We start from the raw sequence: 15,996 nt of genomic DNA, 5'->3' as shown, positions 1-15,996 counted from the left end.
ACAACGTCGCCTGGAGCAAAAGCAGAAGTCTGCCGCTGCACAGGAACCTGATGCGGCGGGTGCAGCAAAGACATCAAGGTTCGATGAGGACGACCGTGGAGCAACTCAACCGGCGAGCGACCATCTCAGGGCTGAGAGCGATACGATGACAAAAAGAGCAACAACGCGTCCTCCCGAGAATGCGACTCTTTCAACTTCAACATCTGTGACTTGAAAGTCCGGACCAATCGTTCAGCGGCACCGTTTGACTGAGGCGAAAACGGCGCGGATGTCAGATGTTGAATACCATTGGCCTGGCAGAATGACTGAAATTCTGCGGACATGAATTGTGGGCCATTGTCGGAAACAATAGACTGTGGAAGACCTTCAATGCAAACGATAGCAGACAATGCTTGGATGGTGGCAGTTGACGTCGTGGAAGATATCCGGACAACAAAAGGAAAATTACTGAAGGCATCTACCAGAACCAACCATCGAGCATTCCAGAATGGACCAGCAAAATCGATGTGCAAGCGTTGCCAAGGGGAAGTGGCTTGCGGCCATGCAAAGAATTTCCGCGGCGGTGCGGATTGTTGTTCGGCACATGCCATGCAAGAAGAACACATATTCGTAATCGCAGCATCGATTCCGAACCAAGTACAGTGCTGACGAGCAAGTTGTTTCGTTCGCACTATACCCCAATGTCCTTGGTGAAGAAGCCGTAAGACAGAGGACTGTAACAAACGTGGGACCACGACTCTGGACTGATCATTATCAGAACGCAACAACAAAACACCACGTCATACAAAAAGTCTCTCCTTGTGAGCAAAAAATCGGCGAACCAACGGATCCTCGATCCATGACTTTGACAAAGGCCATTGCGTAGCAACAAAACACAAAACGGTAGCAAGGACCGGGTCAGCAGCTGTGGCTGTAGCTACACGACGAAAATCAATCGGAAACGATTCAACCACTTCAGCGGTTTCCGAATCAATGAACATGCAAGCAAGTTCAGAAGAATCGAATGCTCTATCCTCAGCAACAGGCAAACGGGACAACGCATCGGCGTTTCCGTGCTTAGCAGTGGACCGATACAAGATATCGTAGTGGTACTGCGAGAGGAAAATAGACCAGCGAATGAATTTCTGCGCTGTATGTGGAGGTACAGGCTTGTTCGGATGAAAAAGCGACGTCAAAGGTTTGTGGTCTGTGATGATGGTAAAGTGACGACCATACAAGAAATCATGGAACTTAGTAACACCAAATACGAGAGCCAAAGCTTCTTTCTCTATCTGTGAATAATTTCTTTGCGCAGACAAGAGCAATTTGGACGCAAAGGCAATAGGACGATCATGCGACCCATCTCTGTGCGCAAGCACAGCACCGATCCCGAAATCCGATGCATCTACCATCAACAAAAGGGGTCTCTGGGGATCGAATGGCGTAAGGCAAGTATTTGAAAGCAACGCCGATTTCAACTGGCGAAAGGCGCGTTCGCATTCCGTCGTCCAGACGAACGGAACACCTTTACGGCGTAAGCGATGAAGGCGAGCTGAAATGGAAGAGGCATTACGCAGAAAGCGATGATAATAGTTAATTTTACCCAACACACTCTGTAGCTGCTTCAAATTCTGCGGCGAAGGCAAGTCTTGTATGGCACGAAGGTGCTCTGGACTCGAATGTATGCCTTGGGCATTGATTACATGTCCCAGGTATGGTAAGTCACGAGCAAAAAACACACATTTGTCCTTCCGCAAACGAAGACCATTTTGTCGCAACTAGGTATGCTAAATGCTCATCTGCTGTCTTTCCGGAGATCACAATATCGTCCAGATAGTTCGCTGCAGTAGGGACCGACGCACAAACAGTTTGTAAATATTGCTGAAACAATGCAGGGGCGGACGCACACCCAAATGGCAGTCTTTTGTAGCGGTACAAACCAAGATGCGTGTTAACCACCAAAACGCGCTGGGAATCCTCGTCCACTGGTATCTGCAAGTACGCATCGGCTAGGTCCAACTTCGAAAAATATTTACCCGGGCGCAGTTTATCAAAAAGATCTTCCGGGCGAGGTAAAGGATAAGTTGCAATCACTAATTGTGGATTCACTGTTGCCTTGAAGTCCACACAAAGTCTCAATTTTCCGGAAGGTTTCGGCAAAATTACTAAGGGTGAGGCCCAGAGAGAAGCCTGCACACGTTCAATGACAGCTTGTGATTCTAAATCGTGTAATGTTCTTGCGACCTCATCACGCAATGCGTGAGGAACATTGCGCGCTCTGGAAAATTTCGGTTGCGCGTTGACTTTCAGTTCCAAATGTGCTTCATAGTTCTGAGCGCAACCTAAGCCCGGTGCAAAAATGTCTGCAAATTCTTCACACAGACGAGAAACACTGTCTGAAGGCACAGTCTGATTCACTGATAGGACCTGATTTACAATAGACAAGTTAAACAATTGAAATAAATCTAAACCAAATAAGTTCACTGCAGAAGAAGAACGAAGAACGTAAAATGACACAAGTTTTGTTTGTCTCTTGTATGTTGCAAGAAGAGTGCACTGTCCTAACACAGGGATATTCTGACCTGAATAACTATTTAACTTAACATTTGTGGCACGCAACGGAGGTTTGCCCAGTTGATTGTATGTGTCGTGATTGAGCAATGAAACTGCAGCTTCGGTATCGAGCTGGAATGGTATGACCTTGCCATTAAAGTCCAAATCTACAACAAGTTTATTGTCCTGCTGACGACAAGAGCGACTGTCTCGTGCAATTTGAATGGACACTGGTACAGAAGCACTTGCGACTTGACGGGATTTCTGGCGACGTCGACACACACTTTGTGTGGGACGAACACAGTCACTGTTAGAGAAAGTGGCACAGGACGGGGTGGAATTAACTACATGAATGTCCATGGGCGAAGGTCCACGAGCCTGAGTGTCCTTGGTTCGATTCCGGCGCGAAGCAAAGGGCCTGGAATGATGAAGAGTGTCTGATCTGAGCTTTTTCTGGCAAACACTTTGAACATGTCCTTTTTTATTACAGTAAAAACAAATAGCTTGCCCTGACGGGCAATTGTCACGCAAATGTCTAGTTGCACACCGCGGGCATGATTTCACTGCATTTGTATGCTTGCGCGGCACACAGGGAGAGCTAGGCGGCAGCTGCGCGGACGAGCGCGAGGGCTGTTGATCGGTCCGTGCAGCGCACCCGGCGGGCCGGTTAATGTGACACATGGCCGGCGAAGTTTCAAATGATTCCTGTGCAAAGTCAAGTGTGTCTTGTCTATCTAATATGTCTATCACTTGCTGAAGGGAGGGATTAACTAGTTTCAAAATCTGTTCCCGTATACGAACATCAGAAACGTTCTGTGCAATTGCATCACGTACCATTGTATCTGAATAAGGGAGTCCACATTCACACTCAAAAGCACAATCCCTTGTAAGGCCTTGCAATGTTGCAACCCACTCCCTATTAGTTTGACTGGCCGTACGTTTTGTACGAAAGAAAGTATACCGTTTTGCAACTACATTAACTGTTTCCTTGAAATAGGCATCTAAAGCAGACAAAATTTCTTCATAGGACAGAGTTGCTACGTCGCGTCGGGGAAATAATTTCACTATCACATGGTACGTTTGCACCCCTACACACGCCAATAAATGAGGCTGCCGCTCGTTACCTTGAATGCTGTAGGCGGCGAGATGAAATCCAAACTGGCGTGACCACTCCGTCCATGTTTCCTTAGCTGGTTCATAGGGACGAAATGGGGGTGCAACTGCATGTTGTGGCTGCGGTAGCGGTGAAGCGGCGGTGGTCGCATCGTTTTGCAGTGCACGTTGACCCTGGACGAGCTGTCCAAGGGCATCCAATAACGTCTACGTCTGCTGATTCTGCAAGCGATAAAATTCGGACAGTACATCTGGCGAAGCCATGACACAAGTAAATGTAAGCAATTAGAAAGAACAAGACCCTTTCCGTTGACTCGTCGCCAAAAATGTTGTGTCTAGACAAGACAGCCTAGACACAATGAGAGGAAGCCGAAAGGCACACGCTAAGCTAAAGCAGGATGGCGTGAGGTCTGAAACAGGATACGTAATGAATGCTATAAAGAAAAGTACGTAGCTTCTGGACTACTTAACTTTAATCCATCCTTTTGGTACATCTGGAGATTGTGGCGATACAAGTGAGACTCTTTAGATACATGCAATGTTACTAATGGCGCCTTGCTAGGTCGTAGCCATTGACTTAGCTGAAGGCTATTCTAACTATCTACTCGGCAAATGAGCAAGGCTTCATCAGTGTAGTCGCTAGCAAAGTCGTCCGTACAACTGGGGCGAGTGCTAGTCCGTATCTCGAGACCTGCCTTGTGGTGGCGCTCGGTCTGCGATCACACAGTGGCGACACGCGGGTCCGACATGTACTAATGGACCGCGGCCGATTTAAAGCTATCACCTAGCAAGTGTGGTGTCTGGCGTTGACACCACACGTACTTTCTTCATCACAACACCAACTATTAATGGCTTGCTGCTGTCTGAAAGATAGCATAGTAAGGAATCTGTAGACTTCCTAAACAAAGTGCAATGTTCTACATTCTGATTCTGGTGGGCAAATTGGTACTGACTGACTACCATGTCATCCTCTGTTGATGGCATCACTGGACACAGTATGGAGGGGCAGGAGGCCAGCAGATTGCTAAAGTGACTGCTCAGTTTGTTGCACAAGACTGAGTGCACATTGTACCAGTCCTTCCATCCTGGCAGAACAGGGAATTGAAATCAGGTCCTCTGCACAGCAGCCAGACACCATTCACCTTGTAAACTGTTCAAAATTTCCCAGTGGAGATCTGTATACAGTTACAATAAAAAGTGAATTCTTTTTCGGTATTCAAACTATGGAAAGTCCAGGTAGCAATATCAACAATGTAGGAAAGACAGAGTGCTATTTACTGTAAGGAAGACAAGTCGTCTTCTTTATGGTAAGCAGCAATCTTTGTAGTAAACAGAATCTGTCTTTTCCTACATTTTTGATATTTTTCAGTGTTAATTCACAAGCACACACTTCTGTGTGATGATCGCTACAAAATATACTTATTTCAACATTTTTGTGCTTGTGTCCTGTTGTAACATATAGTCCTCTAAATTTTCCAGAGAATAAGACCAACTGCATTATAATTCAGTCCTATTATATTCTGATGAAAAAGCTAACCTCACATTCCTGTGCATTCTTAAGTATTTTGTGGGGCTGTGCTCAGACTGCACATTAAACTGAAATGAAAGGAAGAGTGTGGCATTGAGTTTCTGGGCTGAGGTACAAAGCATCAATTATTAATTTCAGGCAGTTGTGAGCCCATTGTTTTATCCATTTTTAAGAATTATCATGTTTTTGCAGATGACATGCTACTCGTCCAAAACTAATGCATATGCTGTAAACTGTATAGTAACTCAGGTAAAAAATCTCACTCTTAAAAATGAAAAACATCTCAAACTGTACAGCCATGCTGAGACATGGATGGATGAAGAAATCAAGATAAAACTTATAATTTACAAAAACAATTAGAACTAATTCCCATAGTGAATTGATTATTTTACAATGCAGTAATTGTAAAAACACAGAAAAAAGAATATACCATCAAAAGTAAATGCATTAGGCTTCATTAGACAGGCACTGTGTACTCCATTACCAGCAAATAAGCTGTTAAACAGATCACTGAAAGTATTTGCTAACTGAAAAGCAGTATCTCTTTTGGTTATGACAGTATTTCAAACTGCTACAATCTTGTGCTGATTTGGAAGCACTTACTTGATTTTCTTTTTCAATGTGACAATCAGTCACACTGTATTTCCTGAAAGGCTGGTGCAAGTGGTAGTAACAGACATGTATAAAAGTGGCGATAAGAAAGTAACCTATAATTATAGACCACTTGCCCTCTTTTTAATTTTTTTTTTAAATTTTTTGAGGAAGTTGTTAACACAGAATATCTTACAATCTTCCTTAAAACAACTCAGTTTTTCTTCCACAAAGGTATCTCTACAGCAAAAGATATCCATGGTCTCAAAAATCATTTGTGGGAGAGCTAAATAGGATAAATTACTCTGTTGGCATTTTGTGTAATTTTGACAAAGACTTCATTTGTGTGGACCATAAAATTATATTGGTGAAATCAAAGTAGTGTAACTTTAAAAGCATTCACATTGTAAGAATGGATGCATACCTTAACAATATAAAACAGAAGATGTGTGGCAGGGAATCATTGAGTAAGGTGTGCTCCAAAGTTTGGCATTTGGTCTACTCTTGTTCTTCATACCAATAAATGAATAAATTCTAAAATCACACCATCATAATTCAAATATCTATATCTCAAAGATATTTTAATTTCCTTTTCATGTACCTCACAACAATTATTTATTTCTCTATTGCATTTCAGCACCTGAAGAAATAGGTGAAGATTTTTTCCAGAAAATAAACCTCACTTTGAATGGAGTTGCAACAAGTATGTTATTCCTATTAGATGAATCAGGAAGTGTCTCAAGAGATCAGTTTGACATGGAGAAATTCTTTGTTCAGTCAGTGGCCCAGTCATTCCCGTAAGTAGATGAACAATACACAGTATAATGTTGAGGTATACAGAAATTTAAATAAAACTTCAGCCATTCTGAACTGTAACTTGTTAAGGCCACTTAAACCTGCTACAATAATTACTTTGTTTTTCCATTCTACATCTACTGACACTCTTTTAGAAACTAAAATAGTAAATCTCTCATTATAAGAAACATATACAAAACTGAATGAACATATATGAATATTAGTCTAGTGATTAATAATTTTGAAGTGGCTTTTCATGTGGGTTTCGGTGGTGTTATCAAACTTTACAAATATCACACCACATTTGAATTACAGTCAATTTCATCAATTGCCATTTCAGTGAAAAGCTCATTTTGGCATGAAATTGATCTTGTCTACTATCTTTCTACATATTAAAATGGGTTATGTATGCTTGCATCATGCTGTCATTTTTACATGCAGACATGTCTCAATTATGGTATTCCAGCTCAATTTGCATATTCTTTACTTTTAATTCATGCTGTAGCATCTGAACCAGTTAAAACAGTGGCACAATATTTTGACCATGCTGGTAGTGGCTATAGTTCAACATAGTGCACATCTACGTCTGCATCTACATTTACATCTATACCTGAAAACCATCATGAGTGCGTAGCAGAGGGTATGTTCCACTGTACCAGGTATTAGGGTTTCTTTCCATTCCATTCACATATGGAGTACAGGAAGAATTATTGTTTGAATGTCTCTGTGCATGCAGCAATTATTCTAATCTTGTACTCACAATCCCTATTTTAGCAATACACAGGGGATTGTGGTATATTCCTAGAGTCATTATGTAAAGCCAGTTCTTGAAACTTTGTTAATAGACTTTCTTGGGATAGATTACATCTATATTCAAGAGTCTTCCAGTTCAGTTCCTTCAGCATCTCTGTGATGCTCTCCCATGGATCAAACAAACCTGCCGCCATTCATGCTGTTCTTTTCTGCGTATGTTCAATATCTTCTGTTAGTCCTATTTGGTATGGGTCCCACACACTTGAGCAGTATTCTACAACTGGTCATGCAAGTGATTTGTAAGCAATCTCCTTTGTAGGCTGATTGAACTTTCCCAGTATTCTACCAATAAACCAAAGTCTATCACCTGCTTTACCCATGACTGAGCCTATGTGATCATTCAATTTCATATTCCTACAAACTATTACATCCAGGTATTTGTATGTGTTGACCCATCCAACAGTGACTCATTGAGTTTATAGTCAAAGGATTTTTTTTTTTTTTTTTTTTTTTTTTTTTTCATTTTGTGAAGTACACAATTTTACATTTCTGAAGACTTAAAGCAAGTTGCCAATCTTTCCATGACTTTGAAATATTATCAGTATCTGACTGAATATTTATGCAGCTTCCTTCAGAATCTACTTCATTAAAGATAACTGGATCCTGTGCAAAAACTCTGAAGTTATTATTAATATTGTGTTCAAAATCATTAATATACAACATGAACAGCAAGGGTCCCAAAACATTTCCCTGGGACATGCCTAAAGTTACTTCTACATCTGACGATGAACCTATATCCAAGATGACATGCTGTCTTCTACCAACCAAAAAGTCCTCAGTCCAGTCACAAATTTCACTTGATACCTCATATGATTGTACTTTTGTTAATAAGACTAGGTGTGGTACTGAGTTAAATGCATTTTGGAAGTCAAGAAATACTGCATCTACCTGACTGCCTGGATCCAAAGTGTTCAGTATATCATGTGACAAAAGTGAGAAATGGGTTTCACATGATCAATGTTTTCGGAATCCATGCTGGTTGGCACTGAGCAGGTCATTCTGTTCAAGATACCTCATTATATATGAGCTCAGAATATGTTCTAAGATTCTTCACCAAATCAATGTCAGGGATACTGGACGGTAGTTTAATGGATCACGTCTACTGCCTTTTTGTAGACTGATGTGACCTGTCCCTTTTTATGAGAACTGGGCATGTTTTTCTGTTTGAAGGGCCTATGATAGATGATAGTTAGAAGAGGGGCTAACTAGAATGTGACAGGGATTTCATCAGGCCCTGGAGCTTTCTTTAGTTTTAATGATTTCACCTGTTTCTCAACATCACTGATTCCCCTGGGTCTTTATTTGTAAAGCAACAGTTGATAGTGTAGTTAAACACTCTAGCTTTTGCTTTGCTACCTTCAATTTCAGGTCCTGTCTCATTCGTTAAGGTCTGAACACTAACTCTGCTGCCACTAACAGCTTATCCATATAAGCAGAATTTCTTTGGGTTTGTGGAAGATCATTTGACAATTTTCTGCTATGGAAGTCATTGAAGACATCACACATAGGTGTCTTGACAGCCAAACATCATCTCTCTATCTATAGCCCTAAGTTTTGTTTTACCCCCATTATGCAGTAATCTCGGTTTCCTTAAAAGTTTCCATTCAATGACTGTATACCACAGAGGTTTCCTCCCATTATGAACTGTTCTACTGTATACATATTTATCCAGTGCGTGGTCAACTATTCTTTTAAACTTGAGTCATAGTTCCTCTACATGCTCCTGCCCTGTGCTAGTAGTTTCAAGTTCCTGGTTGAGATATGACCTACTGATCTTTTATCTAGCTTACTGAACGTATATATCTTCCTGTTTGTTTTATTTGCCCTTTGTACTTTGGTAATCACTGTTGCCACAACTGCATCATGGTAACTGATATCAATTTTGATGTGGACATATTCAAAGAGGTCAGGTCTTTTTGTTGCCATTAGATCCAATAGAAGAACCTTCAACATCGCAGCGTAATATATTAAAAAACTAAAAACCCACCTCGATTGCGAAAAAAGCACCTAGTGTTAAATGTTAACCCAGGTTTTGGCGTAGATAACTACACCTTCTTCAGAACAACAATAAAACCAACAAGTGCCTAAGAAGACCTTTGTCAATGATTAAAAGAACACCATAGCTATACATAAACAGGTGGCAACGATATCTATCCCTTACATAGGCAATATAAATTATAAATTGGGGCATTTACTCAGAGCCCATAATTTCAGAGTCGCCTATTCTACTAATAATGGTTTACATAGGAATTTAATTCACTCCTTGCAGAGTAAGAGCGATAAACTTTCCCAATCAGAAGTATATAAAATTACATGCGGGGATTATCCAAAATTTTACATCAGGCAAACAGGGCGAGCTCTGGGTCTCAGGTATAAAGAACATATTCCTACTAGAAGCGGTGATGGTACTAAGGGCTCTACTTATGCGGAACACCTTGTGCAAATGGCTCATGCATTGAGCCCTCAAATTAATATCGAGTTACTTCATGCCAAAGTTAAGGGCTTAAAACTGGATGTTTTGGAAGAAATGCAGATCTTTAAGCATCTGCAACATGTTAAAGACAATATCCTCAATGACCATCTCCTACTAAGAAATATAAAATTTTTTGATGGTTTTGCACCTTTACTTTGTTCTTCATACTTGTAAGTCTGATGATCTGGGGATTTGGGGATTATCACATGTGCGCGCTGATTGGCGAGCGCGGTTGGTCAAGCTGTTCATCTTCTTTCTTTTTATTCTCATTTTCCTTTTATGATGAAGGTGATTTTAGCCCATTGAACACCTCACGTTTTATCCCTATATCTTTATTACCACGACGTCTTTAGATTACATCTCTTCTCAGCCCCCCCCCTCCCCCCCACAAGGCTAACTACTGGCTTTAGGTATAGTTTTTAAGAGTTCATCCTGTTGTCATAGGTAGCTTCATATATAAGTTTCTTTACTAGCATAAGCAACCATGTGCAGTTATTTTTAGGTTTCATCTCCTATTTAGCTCGTCACTTGTTCTGTCCATTTCATTTTTTGATATACGTCGATCCACTGCTGGGAATATATGGGCTATTTAGCCCCGACCCATGTATAAACTTTCTCATATTCATATGCGCATGCGCATTCAAGTAACTTCCCTTGTCTTGCACATGTGCATAGATAGCGGGTCAGGCTTGTAAGTGAGCGACCGTTTGTAGCTGCAGTTTATGGTGGGTCATGGCCCATCGAACATAGGCTGGTGTGAGTTGGAGCATACACCATTAAGTTAAGTAGTGGTTTTGACTTTGTACATATGTACTGTTTGTGTTTTCCTTTTCTTTTTAGTTTATAAATGTATAGCTATGATGTTCTTTTAATCATTGACAAAGGTCGTCTCAGGAACTTGTGGGTTTTATTGTTGTTCTGAAGAAGGTGTAGTTATCGATGCCGAAACCTGGGTTAACATTTAACATTAGGTGCTTTTTTCGCAATCGAAGCGGGTTTTTAGTTTTTTAATATATCCAATATATTGAAATCATGAGTCAGGTTCCTAACTATCTGCTCTATGTAGTGTTTGGAGAAGATATTTAATAATGTTTCACAGGATGTCTTACCACACCCATCACTAACAAAACTGTAATTTTCCAGTTAATTGTTGGGTGATTTAAGTCTCCATTGATGATTACAGAATGATTGGAGAACTGAGTTCACTTTTATCTCAAGTTTTTGGTTACATCAGGAGATGAGTCCAGTGAGCGATCAGAAGGGCCAAATTATCATTTTATGTCCACCTCTGATACTGAGTCTTGCCAAAACAATCTCACATGAAACTTCAGTTTCCACGTTGGTGGATTTGAGTTTCTTGTCTACTGTGATAAATGCACCACCTCCATTTCCTATTTGCCTATCCTTTTGATAAACACATAAATTTTACCCATAAGTCTTGATGCTATCAATGTCAGGTTTCGGCCAGCTTTCTGTACTTGCTTCTGTGCTTCACTGCTTTTTATGAGTACTTCATACTCTGCCACTTTGTTGTGAATGCTTAGGCAGTTTACCATTACAATTTTAATATTCTCATCTGTGGGAGGTATTTCTTTTGATCTTACACTGATACTTCTGGGTTTCTATAGCTATCATTATCTGGATTTGGTGGAGACTTACATAATCCAAAAAACCTTTGTGTGCACTCCACACACAGTTGTGCACATTGGACCCATTTATGTGGACGCTACAGTTCTCAACCCTATAGTGCAAGTCCAGGAAGTTGCAGCTTAACTTGTCGCAGAACCTTTGAAGTCTCTGGTTCAGTTCTTATACTTGACTAAGAACCAAAGGGTGATGATCAATTCTGGGGTAAATGCTGAAAATTGTGATTTTCATTGAAACTCCATGCACAAGGCTGGTCTTCTCAACCTACTGTGCCAGTCGCTGGGATGACTCAAGTATGACCTCAGAGCCCAGATGACAGGTATCGTTTGTTCCAATGTGCATCACAGTCTGCAGTTGGTTGCACCCTGTTCCCTCAATAGCTGCTGGAATAGCCTCTTCAACAAGTTGAATGAGGCCACCAGGCATACAAACTGAATGCATCCACTGTCCTGTGTCCCTTTCTGCCATTTCCGTAAGGGGTACCATCATTCACCATATGTTTGAACTGCCAATGATTAATAGACTTTTACCCTTTTGTGTCTGCCTCCTCTTGACACCGGACAATACAGGTGTCCACAAAACACGTGAAGTGAGTCCTGCTGGCTCAGTTTCTGTTTCAGTGAAAGACAGCACCTCAAACTAGTTGGTTAGGGGGATCAATACAACACCCTGAGTCCTCTCTGCTCCCTGCCCATCTTTCATAGGATGCCTAGATCTACCATTGACATGCCACTTGCAGTCAAGTGAATGATCCTGTACTTTATGCAGAGGAGATAGGATTCACAGGAAAGGATAGAACTTGAGGTACCTCTGGTACCAGTATCACAGGTGCATGACTCTCAGGAGCTCTTCCAATGCACTGATTCACAGCAGCAGCTAGTTGTTTGACAGTAGCCAGGGCAATTCACAGCTGCTTATGAGCATCAACCATCTCATCTCTGTCTTTGCATGGACATAACAGAAATTAAAGTTTTACTCATTAGTCTAATATTACATTTAGTTTATTCATCACAACTTTGCCAACTTTCCTTATACAGACTCTTGTGAAATGTTGTTGAGCTCATTTAATTGACATGAATCAAAATGTGTGTTCATATTTTCCATTGGATTTATGAATTATCTATAACTTGATTCCTGCTGTATGCAATGGCCAGCACTCTCAGAGCCTGCAGCTACTAATGGTCAAATTGTCTGAAGGTTTTCCATAATCCATGCATACCAAATCCCACCTTCTTCTCCCAGGTAGCCCTCCTTGGCATGAAAATATCAAACCTGCATTCTAGTAATCTCCCTTGATTACACTAAGCTCCATCTTTCACCCCTTTGTGCAGACCTCCTGCTACCAATTCACTGTACACCTTTTCTGACAACACACGTTTCTTGGCTGAAGCTGCACCTTTACTTGCAGTTCTTACCATCACATCACACACCACTACTTAACATTGCAGTTTCAATGGTAAGAAGTACCACAGTCAGCATTTGTACAATGTGTTACCTTGCTTTTTACCCTCATAGGGATACCATCCTTCACCATACATTCATGGTGAACTTTACACTATCATGAGTTCTACATGTAAACTCTATTTCTCTGTCTTTCACAGAAAAGCCTGAAAACCTTAAGAAGCTAACATGATAGTGCATCCAAATTAAGATATGTTATGACACTAAGAAGAAAAATGTATCCATAAGTCGCCAATTTGAATTAAATTAAAAGTTGCTTACATCTAATGTACAAAGAAATCTCTGAAGTATATGTTCCCTACACATCAACTGCAGCTTATTTCTGAAAGAAAAATATCCCTTCCTCTCATTCAGTGCCCCTCAAAACATATATACCATCGTCAGTCTTTTGAGCGTTATTCACATATCTGTCCTCTGGAATAGTACCATTACCACCTTATTCTACACACTAATTAAATAAGATTAATGTACTCACAAATTATACACAAAAAACCTCCAAGTAAATAAAAATTTGCATGCTCCCACTGAACCATTATAATGTTAAAACACAAAGGGCCACATTATAAGGTGCTCTTTTCTCACTTAACACATTTTTGAATTGCGCTCTCAGGTGCTCTCTCTCTCTCTCTCTATCAGGTTGTAGGCAACATCTTTACAGTTAATAACCTCCTTAAATTTTGTTAGGAAGTCAATTCCTAAAATACATCCTTAATCAGTCCACAAATCACAAATTACTGTACAATCTACATGTAACACAGAGTTCAAAAATGGCTCTGAGCACTACAGGACTTAACTTCTAAGGTCATCAGTCCTCTAGAACTTAAAACTACTTAAACCTAACTAACCTAACGACATCACACACATCCATGCCCGAGGCAGGATTCGAACCTGCAACCGTAGTGGTCACGCAGTTCCAGACTGTAGCGCCTAGAACCACTCGGCTACCCCGGCTGGCAACACAGAGTTCTCACAATAAAAATGCAACATGATCTTCTTCTTCAGTGGCTTACTAAAATCCCCAATCTTCATTTCATTTTGACTTCCATCAAAGGTAACTGTATAATCTTTGCTTTCTTCAGTCAAGAAATGCTTCAGCTGGAGTCAATATAAAACTTCCAGAACCCCACATTCACATTAATCACAGATTGCTTCCCTCGTTCGTTCTCCTTCTCCTAATAAATACTACCCTATCTCTCAACATTTGCTGACAGCTTTTGTTATGCAAATGTAAATTTCTGAAAGTGCTTCATCTTCTGGAAGTTACTAAGACATTCTCACTGCTCCTTTTCACATATTAAGCTATCAGTCTTCTGACATATTTTAAATTTATTATATTTCCACCAAAAGGTTGGAGGAAACCGTGCGGTTATGCTTAAGCACTCCAGTCTGGCAAACTGAAATGACTTTCCTTCATTTCCAGCCATTCTAAATTAACATCCGCATCCAATCACCTGCTAATCACCCTTCACAGAAACAAATGTGCTGATCCAATATCCTAGCGGAATGACCTCAGTAGTTTTTATCTCATTTACTACCTTTACTTCCATCAATTCTTCTGCTGCATTATTCTCAACACTCTCACTATAAGTCAACTTAAATTCATGATCTGCACCTAACAGTACCCCACTTCTTAATGAATCTCCATGATTCATATTAATATAATTAACTTTGGCAGAAATCTATAACATGTCACTCATTTCATCACTTACCAATGCAACTCCTTTGTTCTTCCTACTGTTATATAGGCTACTGTCATTGCTATCATTTTCAGATTTCACAACATAACCTCCTCTCATTTCAGTTAGTTCTGTGTCACTCTCTGCCTCAAAACCATTAATTATAATAAGCTTGATTTACACAATCTTCTTCCTTTGTTGATTCCTTGAATAAGTCACTGATATCAGTCACCTCCTTGTCTGACTCACATGTACAGCTTGTTTCCCACCTTGTGTTAGTGCACATGCTCCAGCTATCCCAAAACTCATTGTTGTTCAAGACTGCATAAGTCATAAATATCTTAAGTGTCTTTGGTTACTTATTTTCTTTTTGCTATTGTACACATAGAACTCATCACCTGATTTATCACCATGTTTTGTGTCTCTGGGCATCAGACGTGATGTATCTCATTTTCCCATATTCCGATTATTTTGAGGTCTTCTGTTTCTAAGTCTCTCAAGTTGTTGCAGTTGCTCCAATCCACGGACATGATTATTGCCATCTGTATTATATTTATTACCAAACTATTTTTGGCTCTCTCGACATCCCTCCTCATGCCAGTTCTATATATTCATTTTCATTGTCTGTCATTATTTTGTTTACCTCCACTATCTGTTCACCGTGCAATATACCATGTGACTTGTAATGCCTGGCATCATCAAGGTTTTCCAAGGAACCCAAAAATTAATTCAGTGTATTAATTGGGCTGGGTACTTAGTCCCATTCTAAACTCTTAGATAGCCTTCTATTCTGATATGGTATCTCCACAAGTGCCTATCAGAATTATTTAATTTATACAGTTTATGCACGAAAAAGTCTTTAATCATGTGTTGTCCTGGACTATACATAAGATCATTAAAAATCATTTTGTAGCTTAGTTTGTCACATTATCAGCCAGGATTTATTTAAAAAGCGTGTTAAGTTGCTGCAAAACTCATAAGTTTCAATATTTTAATTCTCGCTTGATGTGATAGACTGACCAACTGCCTTTTTATGTATTGGACTTTAGGAGTATGTGATATTCTTGGCAGAAAATTGCTGTTACAGGTTGCTAAGAAGTCAACAGTGTGATTCCATCTCTCCCCTATAAAACATTTTCCACTAACATATACATACTTACTCACACCTGCAAACTTAACAACTTGTCCTGTTAATAATGATTCAAGGGTAGTTTTCAATTCCAAAAGCTGCTGTTCAGGGAGTGCAGCTACCCCATTCTGCTTTAAATGGCCCCTATGATTTTTCAGTTCCGTAGTAGTACTATCCTGCTTAGCATATGAGCATATAGAAAGCAACAGAAGACTGATTTTTGAGAGTGATTTGCCGT

General features: G+C 40.3%; 1 protein-coding gene across 1 annotated transcript in view; it reads left to right on the top strand.

Moving 5' to 3' along the window:
* The window catches only part of LOC124722213 (sushi, von Willebrand factor type A, EGF and pentraxin domain-containing protein 1-like), a 67,922-nt gene that overhangs the window by 26,301 nt on the left and 25,625 nt on the right, over positions 1-15,996 (top strand). The window contains exon 4 of the mRNA XM_047247408.1: positions 6,402-6,561. Within this exon, the coding sequence (XP_047103364.1) occupies positions 6,402-6,561 (160 nt within the window). The remainder of the gene's footprint in view (positions 1-6,401; positions 6,562-15,996) is intronic.

Source organism: Schistocerca piceifrons, chromosome X (genome assembly GCF_021461385.2).
Source record: "Schistocerca piceifrons isolate TAMUIC-IGC-003096 chromosome X, iqSchPice1.1, whole genome shotgun sequence".
NCBI lineage: Eukaryota > Metazoa > Arthropoda > Insecta > Orthoptera > Acrididae > Schistocerca > Schistocerca piceifrons.
This window is presented reverse-complemented; position numbering and strand designations above follow the sequence as displayed.